Consider the following 12,703-nt stretch of genomic DNA (forward strand, 5'->3'; position numbering starts at 1 on the left):
GTGGTCTGTAGAAACCATCCAGAACAATAGGAGGTTGCGTTTCACAGCTTTTTATGGAGCTTCCTGGCTGTTAGCACTTCCCACTGCCCTTCTACATAATCTCTCTGTGATAACAAGGGATGCTTTGTGCAGCATAAATAATTTATTAAACAGAGAAAATTAATGGGACGTTGCTATCTTAAAAATTCATTTTCTCCAGGCACAGTAGCCCTCCATGGAACCTCAGAAGTACCTGAGATGGTTAAAATTGAAACAATTTTTAAAACCCAGCTTGCTCTATTTATACGGATAACTTCTTCGCATTTCACGTTATCTCAGGCCTTGTCTACACTACAAAGGGTTTGCCACTATAGATGTAGTAATAGAGCTACACCAACCACCTTCCCCTTAGTGGGGAGAGAACTTATTCTGGCAAAAGAGGAGCTTAGACCAGTCCCCGGAGTGAAATAAGGCTCTGTCTGCACTTAGACGCTACAGCAGCTGCTCCAGCACTTCAGCGTCGACACCCAGTGCAGTGACGGGAGGGGCTCTTCTCCCATCGCGGTGTGCGTAATCCACCGATCTGCTGCGACCTGCGCTGGGGGTTAGGACAGCTTACCCTGGAGATGCGCACCCATGCCAACGGCACCTTTCAGTGTAGCCCAACCCAAACTCTATCAAAAAGGACTTTCCCGCTGGTATGACTGGGCCGAGACACTAGTGCGTTTGCCGGCAGAGCTATGTGGGTCAGGGGCGCGGTTTTTTCCACACTCATAACAGGCATAACTATGCTGGTGAAACTTTCTGGTGGAAACTAGGCCTCAGCCACAGAGAGCCAATGTCAGGGTCTGCATTTCTGTGGGGCAGGGTTTGTGTTGCAGACTTCACAGTGGAGGTTTTTTTAGATAACAAGAACTATATCACGCACACGTTTCGGCCCTGTCTACACTTAAAAGTTTTGCTGGCATAACTGTCAGGGAAGGGTATACCCCATTCCTGACCAACATAGTTATACCAGAAAAAGCCCTAGCACAGAACTTTTGGGCCAGCATAACACTCTTTTGGCAGTACAGCTTACTGAGTTCAGAGACCTGGTAATAGCTATGCTGGTAAAAGCACTCTTACTGCTTCTACAAGCTGCCTCTACACTAGGAGGGTTTTCGGAGAGATCGACATCAGCCAACCCTTTCTAGTGTAGACGAGGCCTTATGTTTTGCAAGATTATTTATATGACCAATCTAATTAACGACCCCAATTGGTGCTGAAACTGCCACTGTACAACAGTTGTCACACACACCGCAAATGCTCTTCTAGCCTTAGCTAAACACCTGTCCATTGACTTCCCTGGGGTAGAGCGGGCTGTAAACTAGAATTTGGTCCTCCCTTTAGAAATGTTTCTCCAGTTTAAACATGGGGTTTTAGGGTGGTGCTGGAGATAAGAAATCAAAAGCAGCAAGGGAAGTGTCAGGGGTATATTTGCAGATCCTTATCCAGAATGCCCATGCAGCTCAAAGTTGGCGGATTAGGCCACAGGTAGAATTTGGTTTTCCGCAAGGCATAATCATGCAATAATTTCTTCTTACAGCCACAAGCATGTTGGCACATTTGGGTTAAAAACAACATCTGCAACAACATACAGCTCAGTTTTTAGTAAGACAGGAGTTATAGTAATATATATTAGCTGATCAAACTAATGTAATAATCCTTAGATGACATTGTCTCCAGCCAAATAAAAGATAAATGTGAGCTGATTAATTTCAGTTGGAGAACAGTGTTTGTACAGATAGTGGGAGAAAACATGAACCAGTTCATGAAAAGTGTAACTGTACTGCAGTCAATGGTATTACACCCAGGATGACTTTAGGGCCTCTGAGACTCAGAAATTTTAAATGTGCTCCCTCCCTAGTAGCTAAATGCTATTTTGTGTTATTGGATGTTTGGAACAGGAATACTTTAAAATCAGTGCTTAGGGAAGATCTTTACTCAAGAACATTCTAGATAAATGCTGAAATAAACTCTTACTGAAACTGACAAAACATTAAATTATGGGCTTCAGGATACATCCTGTCTGCAAAGAAGAATATGCAGCTCCCACTGAAGTGAAGAGCAGAAGTATCTCAAGGCAGAATTTGGGCTATTTTATTTAAAGTCCGTTAGTTATATATTTTTTTAAAAAAGTTATCCAATGAGAACACCAAATCTTTGTGTAGGATAGTAAGCAAGTGCATCAAGGCATCATTCTGGAGTGTGTGCCATCCATAAACAAGGAATTTTCAAAAGGATTCTGCTTTATAGGAAATAGATCTGAGAGCACGAAATCTGGACCAAAATTGCAGGGTGTTCGGCTTCAGCATGTGTTCAGATGTCAAGTTCTAGCTCATCTCAAACAGGAACTAATTTCACATTTTAAACAGTTTATTAAAAAAATTAGAGAAGTAAATTAAACTCCCCATTTTTAAAAACCAGATTTCTTATACTATGCATCATGCAAAGCTGTTTTCAAACAGTGTCACCCAGTGGTAAAATGAGAAATATGCAGAGAAATATGCACTCCTAGCTATCTTCGAGATATGACTGACTTCCTGAGGAAACTACAATCCATCGGTGATCTTCCAGAAAACAACATCCTGGCCACTATGGACACAGAAGCTCTCTACACCAACATTCCACATAAAGATGGACTACAAGCCGTCAGGAACAGTATCCCCAATAATGTCATGGCAAACCTGGTGGCTGAACTTTGTGACTTTGTCCTCACCCACAACTATTTCACATTTGGCGACAGTATATACCTTCAAATCAGTGGCACTGCTATGGGTACCCGCATGGCCCCACAGTATGCCAACATTTTTATGGCGGACTTAGAACAACGCTTCCTCAGCTCTCGTCCCCTAATGCCCCTACTCTACTTGCGCTACGTTGATGACATCTTCATCATCTGGACCCATGGAAAAGAAGCCCTTGAGGAATTCTACCATGATTTCAACAATTTCCATCCCATCATCAACCTCAGCCTGGTCCAGTCCACACAAGAGATCCACTTCCTGGACACTACGGTGCTAATAAACGATGGTCACATAAACACCACCCTATACCAGAAACCTACTGACTGCTATTCCTACCTACATGCCTCCAGCTTCCATCCAGACCACACCACACGATCCATCGTCTACAGCCAAGCTCTACGATACAACCGCATTTGCTCCAATCCCTCAGGCAGAGACAAACTCCTACAAGATCTCTATCAAGCGTTCTTAAAACTACTATACCTACCTGCTGAAGTGAAGAAACAGATTGATAGAGCCAGAAGAGTACCCAGAAGTCACCTACTCCAGGAGAGGCCCAACAAAGAAAGTAACAGAACTTCACTAGCTGTCACCTTCAGCCCCCAACTAAAACCTCTCCAACGCATCATCAAGGATCTACAACCTATCCTGAAGGACGATCCCTCACTCTCACAGATCTTGGGAGACAGGCCAGTCCTTGCTTACAGACAGCCCCCCGACTTGAAGCAAATACTCACCAGCAACCACACAACAAAAACACTAACCCAGGAACCTATCCTTGCAACAAAGCCCATTGCTAACTCTGTCCACATATCTATTCAGGGGACACGATCATAGGACCTAATGATCCTATGTGTAGCAGTTCACACGTTTAGCACCCACAGGGACTCCCTGCATTCCTCTGTCACCCATTTTCCCCCATGCCTGGAGCTCTGTCCCACAAACTCATCCCCAGTCTCTCTGCACATCCCTGGTTCCCCTACTGCTTTACCCCCACCCCCTCCAAACTGTCCCTGTATTTTTGTTATGAGTCCAGGCTACATACAACATTCCCAAGCAGTAAATTAAGCTGATGCCTCTGATATGTGAGGACAGCAGCAGGGGCCAGTAGACACATTCGTCTGTGAGCAGCTGTGTGTCTGTGAGCAGCTGTGTGTGTGTGCGCGCGCTTCTCCTGTCCATCAGGCTTTGCACCAATGAGTGGGTTGGATGGGATGTTCCACGTGTCATGTGACAATGCCATCATGTTGTGTTACACCTTGCCTTGCTCAGCCAATTAGTTAATGTTTTGAAACTGTGGACTAAAAGATGATGTTCTAAGTTTACTAAGTGAGAGGGGAAAAACACCACCAAGTTCATACCACCACCTCCTGCAGCACCTGTATTTGTCTTGGCAGGCTCCCATCCTCATGCGGACCACACCCAACTGTTTCACATGAAGCAGGGTGCTTTGGCTAGGTTGTTGTAAAGAGTGCGCTAGTTTGTTTAGGAAAAAAAGATATTTCCCTTTTTAATGAAATGTTTGGGACCAGGATAGCTGCATTACTACAGCACCACCTAGTGGCTCAGTTAATTAGACAGTTAAGATCAGATTTCTATTTTTATAGAACAGACATCCGTAACCATCATCAGCAGTTACTTTATTACTAAAATCAGTATTAAAAATAATTTTACATTTAGTAAAGATATTGACTAACCTCCAGGGACCACGTTTCTGGTCCTTCTAGAGACAGAAGTGCATATTCAAGTCAGTGAAGGGACGCAGCTAAGCAACTAAACTTTTTCCTAGTAACTGATGCGCGTAGACACATTTGCCGTATCATTCTCATCCAAATTCTTTCATTCAGTCTCCTCGGAGCTGCATTTAGAACTAGGATCTCCGCATAATTCAGCAGCTGCACCACTACCACACCTTTTTGAAAACATGTTTAAGGAAGTTCCTGGTTTCCAGTAAAATTGCATATCGATTCCTGAACAATCTTTTAGCTACAATGCAGTTTTGGATTTTGTTCTTTTGGACAAAAAGGGCTACAGGATTGCTTGAATTTACTCCATGGTCACAACAGCGGAGATACAGACCTTATTCTCTTCTGACCTACTCTGGGGCAAAGCAGGAGTAAGTCACCAAAGTCGATGGAATTTCGGCAGTGTAGATCTGAAGTGGGGAAATCAGGCCCAATATCAATAGCAGAAGGCTGTTATTTTTTTGCTAGTACACAAACAAGAGTGAGTTTGACAAATACATATAGGTCTCTCCACTCCCCATATCCTGAATTTTGTGAAACTGGGAGGTTTTAAGTTAAACACATTCAGCTCGCTGTACTCATCAGACCAAGTTCACCAATCTCTTCAATACTAATATTCGCTGTGAGTTTTGCCTAAAAAAGTAATAGCTGGTGGTAGCTTCTGTGCAATTACATTTACTCGAAATCAGTTCTCCAGTCCACACAGATTCACTTGAGATGTTGCACATAACTTCATTCTTGGGCTCCTGCCCCTGCAGCTTAACAATATTAAAACAAAGATTCCCTCAGTGAAATACACGATCATGTCAGACTGAAAGATCATAGACCTTGATACAGTACTAAACTAATTTTTTTACATACAAAAATAATTATACAGAGGGATATTTTCAGCAGAATACAATCTTTAAATATTCAAGCGAATTTACAAAGTATTTAAAAGCAACCTGATGGTCTTTACTGTGTAGTCTGATTTAATACATCAACAAGGGCCAGTGTGGAGACAGGTCATTAGCATAACCACTGTGTGCTTGGGGTTTATTATAACAGAAGACTTTAACTACTGCAGTAGCAGGAAGGAATTCACAAAACATTTCTTTATGAAAACCAAAACCTGAAAACTAACAAAAACACACAAACAAAATTAAAATGTACTAAAATTTAATCATTCATAAAAGCTGTAATTTAATCTGTGACAGTAAAACACAAAAGCAATATTAGAGTTGGTTTAGTATATTATATATTTTTGCTTCGAAAGCCATAGAAATCAGTTATCCCAGTTTTTTCCTATAAAAGACCCATTTTTCCAAAGCATTATGCACAAACATTTTTAATTAGAATATAATGGCAGAATGAAAATAATGATATTCCATAACTTTTAAATATAAAATGAAGTCAATGATTCAAAAAGTTATTTGCTGCAGTGAGTTCAAAGGGAAAATTCATATAGTATATATCTATATAGTAATAGATATAAAGTATAATGGTTGAACATTTTTAGTGCTTGACGGGGAAGGATGATGATAAAAAGGTCAATATGAAATAATTTTAATTATAGTAGCAATATCTAACATTTGAAATGCATCCATGCTCTTTTGTATAATTATCAACTAGAGTCAATTATATTTATTTTCACATCTGTTAACTGCTACTGCAAAGGAGAAATACTATTGTCTTAATTTCCAAAAGATATACACAGAGCAATTTCTTTTTCCAGGGACCTTGTGCAAACCATTATAAGATCTAAATTCTTCACATAATATATAAAAACAGGAGAAGCCTCTTCAGATATGTTGTTACTTTGTCATTTTTTGACATCTGGAATGCTGGCACTTTCCAACTGGGCAACAGTTCTTCATTCCTGCAATCTACGATTTGTAAAAGGAAAAAAAGTTAGGGTCTTTCTTAGATCGTCATAGAGATGAAAGATCTTAAACAAAGGCCCAAAGATCATTGCTAACAATTGGCCACAGAAGGAAAAGCTGAGAACAAACATACACCACAATGGACAGCATTCTGACAAAAAGGGGTTATTTCACTTCATCATTGTGATTTGTTTCCACTGTAACTTCTCCATATGCATTTAGAAGTAGAGGAAGAGAAAAAATTGGATTCTTTAGAGACTGTAAACTCTTTGGGACCGAGATTTTTATTTTGTATGTGTCCACAGTGCAGTGCCTTGAAGCCCCTCTCCTGATTGGAACACCTGGGTACTACTGTCATAGCAACATGGTCTGCATTTCATCTGGGGCTACAGTATTCCAACTCATCTGGCTTGTATCCATTCACTAATGCTGGAAATCAGGAATGCAAAAAATGGCATTGCTGTGGTGTTATTTCATTAACAAAATGGCTGACTGGAAAGATCCCTTATGGTTTTCTTTAAATGGATAAGGAGTTAGAGACCTCATTAAAGCCGCTCTTGAAAGCTTGGGTTGTAACAAATCGATTAAACAAATTAATTAAGACGAGGCTCACAAACAATGGCAAGCACAGTAGAGAATCTGATATTTTGAATATCTGTCTCAGACTTAAACATTTCCATTAACACAAAACTAAGAGCAATTCATCAACAAAACTGCATATCCACATTTTTACCAGTAATTTATCAGCAGCATGTAGTCTGCGTGTATACTCACTTTACTCCAAAAGTTGCAAGTGAAACACACTGGCTACACCACGTAACCAATCACAGTGTTCCATTTGTTCCAGTGAAAAGGATACTAGCTGCAAAGCTGCTGCCCTTAAGGACCAGCAGCAAATGACTTCTAGTACTGACAGACCAGCAGATGGCACCTCTTCTAAACGTCACGAGGTAGGTGTGTTAAGAATGGAGTCTGCTTGGCTGATGATACACTGGCTAAATTCAAATCCATAGCCTGAGGTACAGGAAAGGGGAGAGGTGTCTGGTACTATTTGTACCATGCTATTGATTTTTTTTAAACCATATTTCTTTCCCCTCTTTACTTGTAAAGCATTAGGGTCTAGCCTGCAAATCACTAGGAAAGGATAAAGGTAAACTGCATAAAGCCCCAGACCACTAGGAACCAGCAAGGTATTCAGGTGACTGCTCCAACTCTGACCAATCTGAAAGCTATTTAAAGATGAGACATGTTTACATTTCATGAACTAAGTACATGATAGTTATAGAGATTAGAGAGACCCAGGACACACTGGCTGGGCAGAGGACCACTGATTCATGCAATCTTCAGAAATTAAACAAGTCATCTTAGAAATCTTTTGGGAGTTAGTTTTTCCCCAAAGATACATGGCTGCTGCAGGACCAAGCGATATACTGCTTCTCCAGATAAACTCTACCTGTACAATGTTAGCAGAGTTGCAAAACATGCATCTATTGATAGATTGGGGGGGGGGGAAAGCAAGATACGTTGTTGGTAAAGTTTAAGGCAACTTTAAGGAACTGAAAGCCCAGAGCAGCAGCTGACTATGTCCACTTAATGCTGTCTCTAACTCTTTTAATCTAGCTGGGCTGGGCTACCATAGGTCGCACGGTACACAAGAGCATCTGCTTTTCTGGGGTCCTGAGACAGAGGGCGCTCTGCATTGCATCAACAACAACGTAAGATTTTTCTTGTTTTCTGCAGATGGCTCTCCTGCAGAACGAAGTAGTTTCTGGACTGGAGGGGGAGATTTACAAAGTAGCATATGTACAGCCAGCACAGTAGCCTTAAGGGTATAGTGCATGGAAGCAGTGTCACGCCAGTCTCTGTGTAGGAGCACAGGCATGTTTCTGTCCAAAACATGAAGCGTAAGGAAGGATGGTCTCCTTTCAGGAGCACTTTATACCAATGATTGTAGCACAGAGCATCCTGCCGAGATACGCAGGAAGATTATTTATGGCTCGTGTCCAACCGCGGTATTTTTTTGGTGGGCAACTTTTCATTTCTTTGCCATTCAAACTCCTGCCTCTCCCACCTCAATTTGTGATTGTCCATATATCCCCTCAGGCTGCGCAACAGCGGCAGCCACCCCAGAAGCCACAGGAAGGCCACTAGATTTCAGCAGGGGAGAAGAGGGCAACCAGAGGGCTCTGGGTCTTCCTTGCCTCTCACCTGGCTCAGAGCTGCTGCGTGAGGTGGGTCTTAAAGCAGCAGGCATGACTTTTTTTTAGGCTTCTTCTTTTCCACTGGTGTTTTTCTATTTATCTGTCTGACCAGGTCATAAAAGATCTGAAAGAGAAAGGAGCGTTTAGCAAACCACGAGTCACACAACACTTGAATTGCAGAGGAGGCTAACTAGGCTGGTTGGCAAGTTGGTACGTTTCCTTGGTGGCTGAAAACTCAAGTTCTGGAATTAAAGCTTGTGTTTCATTACAAAAGTTAAGGAGCAGAACATTCAGTGTCAACTTGGGTGAGCGCAGGGGGTGCAAGAGTGACTTAAAGCTCACCTTTGCCTCCTCTGCTCCTAGTGCAGGCAGGTCCCCCTGCTCCATGTCAGAGCAGCACAGGGCTGCAGTAACTGATATCAGGCAGCAAACGGCCAAAAGAAGCTGAAGATCAACTTAAGGCAGGGGTATCCTGACTCTTGCACCATTCCCTCTTGGAAGCTGAGCAGGAAGTGGAAAGAGGCCCAACACCACTGGGGATCATCTTTAGATAGGAGCTACCCTCCCGGGGCTGATTAATATGGCTTCAGGGCAACATTACACCAATGCCACAGCATAAAGTAGCTTCATCATATTGGAGCATCTGGCCCTCAAGTTGCTGCCTCGTCTCCTAAAAACCTTCCTTCACTCTGCTCTGTGGGAGATCTGCATTTTTCAAGTTCTGCTTTTGCAGTACACGTTGGGGTTATCTGGTGACTTACCTCATCCCTCTTCTCTGTCCCAAAATCGTGGGGAACCCCAGACTTGGCTAATCAAATTAGCACGAAAGAGCAACAGATAGCTGCCGTGCACTGAAAACTTCTCCAGAAGGCACCAGTCTCAGTGTCTCCTTACTGCTGTATGAGTGCATTTCTTGTTAACTCCCTCTGCTACAGTTTGCTCTGCCTACAATGATACTTAGCAGCTTATTCATGGCAAAACTAGCTCTGCAGGGATGTTTGGAGCTATCTCACAGTATCAAAGAGGATTCTTTATCCCCTCGGAAACCCCCACCCAACTCATTGTTTATTTTTTCCTTTTCCGATATGGCTGATGACTCACAAATGCCTGCTGATTCCAAGGAGCTTTAAAGACAAGAAAAAAATATCTGTAGAAATGAACCGCAGCATCTGGAAATGGAATATTTTCCTGATATTATCTCCTTTACTGCACTGAAACATAGTCAACTGGTTTTAAATTAAACGATAAAGCCAGCGTCATGGTCAAGCTTTAAAAATAAAATATGTTAACAGTATTTAACCAGCCTTTCCCCTGCTAGTGACAAGTAGCTTCCAGTAAAGTATTTATAAGCCAGGGACCAAGATTTTTGGTGCCCAATTGAAACATCTTTAAAAAAGCCTGAATTTCTGAAAGTGCTGAGCAACCCCACTCTGAAAAAGAAGCCGCCTAATAAATCTAGCTAGGCAGGCAAAAATGGAGGTACCCAACAATCAGAAGTCATATTGGAAAAATCTAGGCTCACACTGTTAGGTGTTTTTAGTGGACGTGAAAGATTATTGCTAAATGTTTGCATAGAAGATCACAGCAAAGGAATGACATTCCCTCAAAGAGTCAGCTAAATGTAAGAGTGATATAAGCCACCACAAAGGTGAACTTTGAAGATCTGCTAATGAGTATGTTCAGCATCATCTTTTCAAAGAAGATGCTCAGAAGTTTTGTGTACATGCAAGGTTTAACAGTCCATTTTCAGATAATGGCAAAAGGAATTTAATCCTCCTCGCCTCCATATTTGAATACATTTAAAGAGCATCAAATCCAATATTAGCCAGAAAAATCAAAAGGTTGAATAGCCAAAGTGTTGCCCTTAATAACTCCAGCCTAAACAAACATGTAGCATAATAGTTCACTTTAGAAATGGAGTGTTCCTTCTCTTTGCTTTTCCCAGCTTTTGTGTGTGTCACAACCAGATTATGAAAAATACATTTGTGGTATTGCCTCCAATTCACAAAACGAGAGTGTTGTGGCAGTGTATCCCGTCAGGTTCAAACACTATGGGGATAGGTGTCCTGGAAACTGGAATATCTGGTACAAAGACAAATTTCACAAAACTGATTAAGCTGCCACTTGTGAGTCAAAGAAATCTTAGTTCCCATGACAATGGTCCCTGAATAAATGCATGTGTAAAGAAGCAATCTTGGGTAACTGGGGGTTCAGATGCTTGCCTGGACTATATAAAGATTAAGCCTACAAATTTTGTTAAAAAAACAAACCCTATAAAGCCCCATTAAACAGAGTGCAGACATTAATGTCCATGGTAATCGTCTTCTCTATGACATGCTAGTGGAGTGAATACACAGAGAGGGAATGGCAATATCTTGGTTCACTCATTAGGGATGATTTTATGTAACGGTCTTGTGACTGCATTTGATGCGGTCTCTCACAAGTTAAACATATTCATTGCATACAAGTGAAACTCTCTCCCTCCTGCACAGTTCCTGGTGTATGTTAATATGTTAAGATGCCTCTGGCCACAGAGTTCTCAGTCATCAGTATGTCGAGTGTGGAAATCTTATGTATTTATAAAAAAAAAAAAAAAAAAAAAGGGCTTCTGACTGTTCTGTGAAGCACTCTGCAACTGATGCCTTGGGTTCATGGTATCATTTACACTGCACTGGGGTCCACGTTTTACTACAATTTTAATGTTCACTCAGGGTTGAGTTAACAGTACCCTCCATCTGGGGCTGACTCCGACTGCCACTTGGTGCAGCATGGCGTGCCCTTCTCCTTCTGACTTGTCACCTTTGGTGCTTTGAACTTCACATGAGCTGCCAATCCCAGGTTCTACTGCTTTTCCTCATCTTTAACCCCCCATTTGGGCCCACCTTGAGGGCGCTTCACCCTCCATGGCTGCAAACCTGGGCTCTGTCAGCCAGGAAATGCTCAGTAGAGGCTAAAAAGCTCAGTATTGCTGGAGAGCAAGTGGAGCCTGAATGCCAGAGCCTTGCCACCACAGAATGCTATGCAAGGTACACCTATTTGCACAGGTGTTTTCCAGTTGAACCTGTCACAAACTGCCCTGACAACACTCTTGTGCTGGGACTTGGTCACAGTAAAATAGCAGCTTAAGAGAGGACGACGATGTGTCTGTTTGGTAGGGCACCAAGATACTACAATACAGCTAATCAACATATGTAAAGCAAATTAATTTTGAGCAGAGCAAACAACACGACTAGAAATATGCTGGGAAATATGCAAACGCCAGTATTCTGAAGACGGCATCTTAAGAAGTTACATACCCACTTGGATAAAGCTCATTTTGGGTGAAATCCCTCCATTTATACCCTCCACTTCTGGCTGAAGTGCTGTGCAGGAGCCATTTACACGGAGATGAATCTCACTTTTTGGTACTTTGGAGAGACTGAAGAAGGGCATTTCATTACAGTGAACGGAATACAGCTATTGTACCCAAGATCAAGACTCCAGAAGCATCCTAAACCTAGATGATCAAGGTGTGTACAATGGTCTGAACGCTGTATTAGTGATATTTCTATGGGGGTGGTGAAGTTAGAATACACAAAGGACAAAAGTGATTCACTATTGCCTAGCAATGGAACAGCTAGTACTTACCTCATTAACATTGATTTTAGACTTTGCAGACGATTCTAGAAAGGCACAGTTACACCATTGTCTTGCTAAGTTCTGACCCTGTTCTTTGCCAACTACGCGTTCATCTTCCAGGTCACATTTATTGCCAACCAGAATCATTGGAACCTGTGTGGAGAGACCAAGGAGAAGCATATGAGCAAACACTGTTCCAACAAACACACACTGCAAATAACCTGGACTGGCCCAGAAAAGCCATCAGGGACAAAGGTTATTTCTTCAAAAATCCTTGTCTCTGTTTGACAGGGCTACATTTCATAAGCACAAGAAAAATGATATAAGCTGGAGTATATAGTCCACAGAGTTAGAGCTACATTGAACTCACAGACTAGACTACAGTTCAGGGACTGCGGGAAAGGGGCTGAAGGAAAACTGTGGCATGCAGCCACCATGACCAAGTTTCACTGACAATTAATCACACCGTCTAACAAATGGAAATACTGCAGTTTAGGAGGTTACATTATACA

General features: G+C 42.0%; 1 protein-coding gene across 5 annotated transcripts in view; it reads right to left on the bottom strand.

Moving 5' to 3' along the window:
* Positions 1-4,443: 4,443 nt before the first annotated feature.
* Positions 4,444-12,703, bottom strand: part of RAP1A (RAP1A, member of RAS oncogene family) — a 68,690-nt gene continuing 60,430 nt past the window's right edge. For 2 of the 5 annotated variants that reach the window (XM_074935946.1, XM_074935947.1), the window contains 3 exons: positions 12,201-12,344; positions 8,581-8,697; positions 4,445-6,375 (listed from right to left, as the gene is read on the bottom strand). In XM_074935946.1, coding sequence (XP_074792047.1) covers positions 8,611-8,697; positions 12,201-12,344 — 231 coding nt within the window. In that variant the 3' untranslated portion in view covers positions 4,445-6,375; positions 8,581-8,610. Of the gene's footprint in view, positions 6,376-8,580; positions 8,698-12,200; positions 12,345-12,703 lie in introns of all 5 variants that reach the window. The other 3 variants (XM_074935948.1, XM_074935945.1, XM_074935944.1) reach the window with 3 other exon arrangements.

The sequence above is a fragment of the Natator depressus genome, chromosome 21, assembly GCF_965152275.1.
Source record: "Natator depressus isolate rNatDep1 chromosome 21, rNatDep2.hap1, whole genome shotgun sequence".
Classification (NCBI taxonomy): domain Eukaryota; kingdom Metazoa; phylum Chordata; order Testudines; family Cheloniidae; genus Natator; species Natator depressus.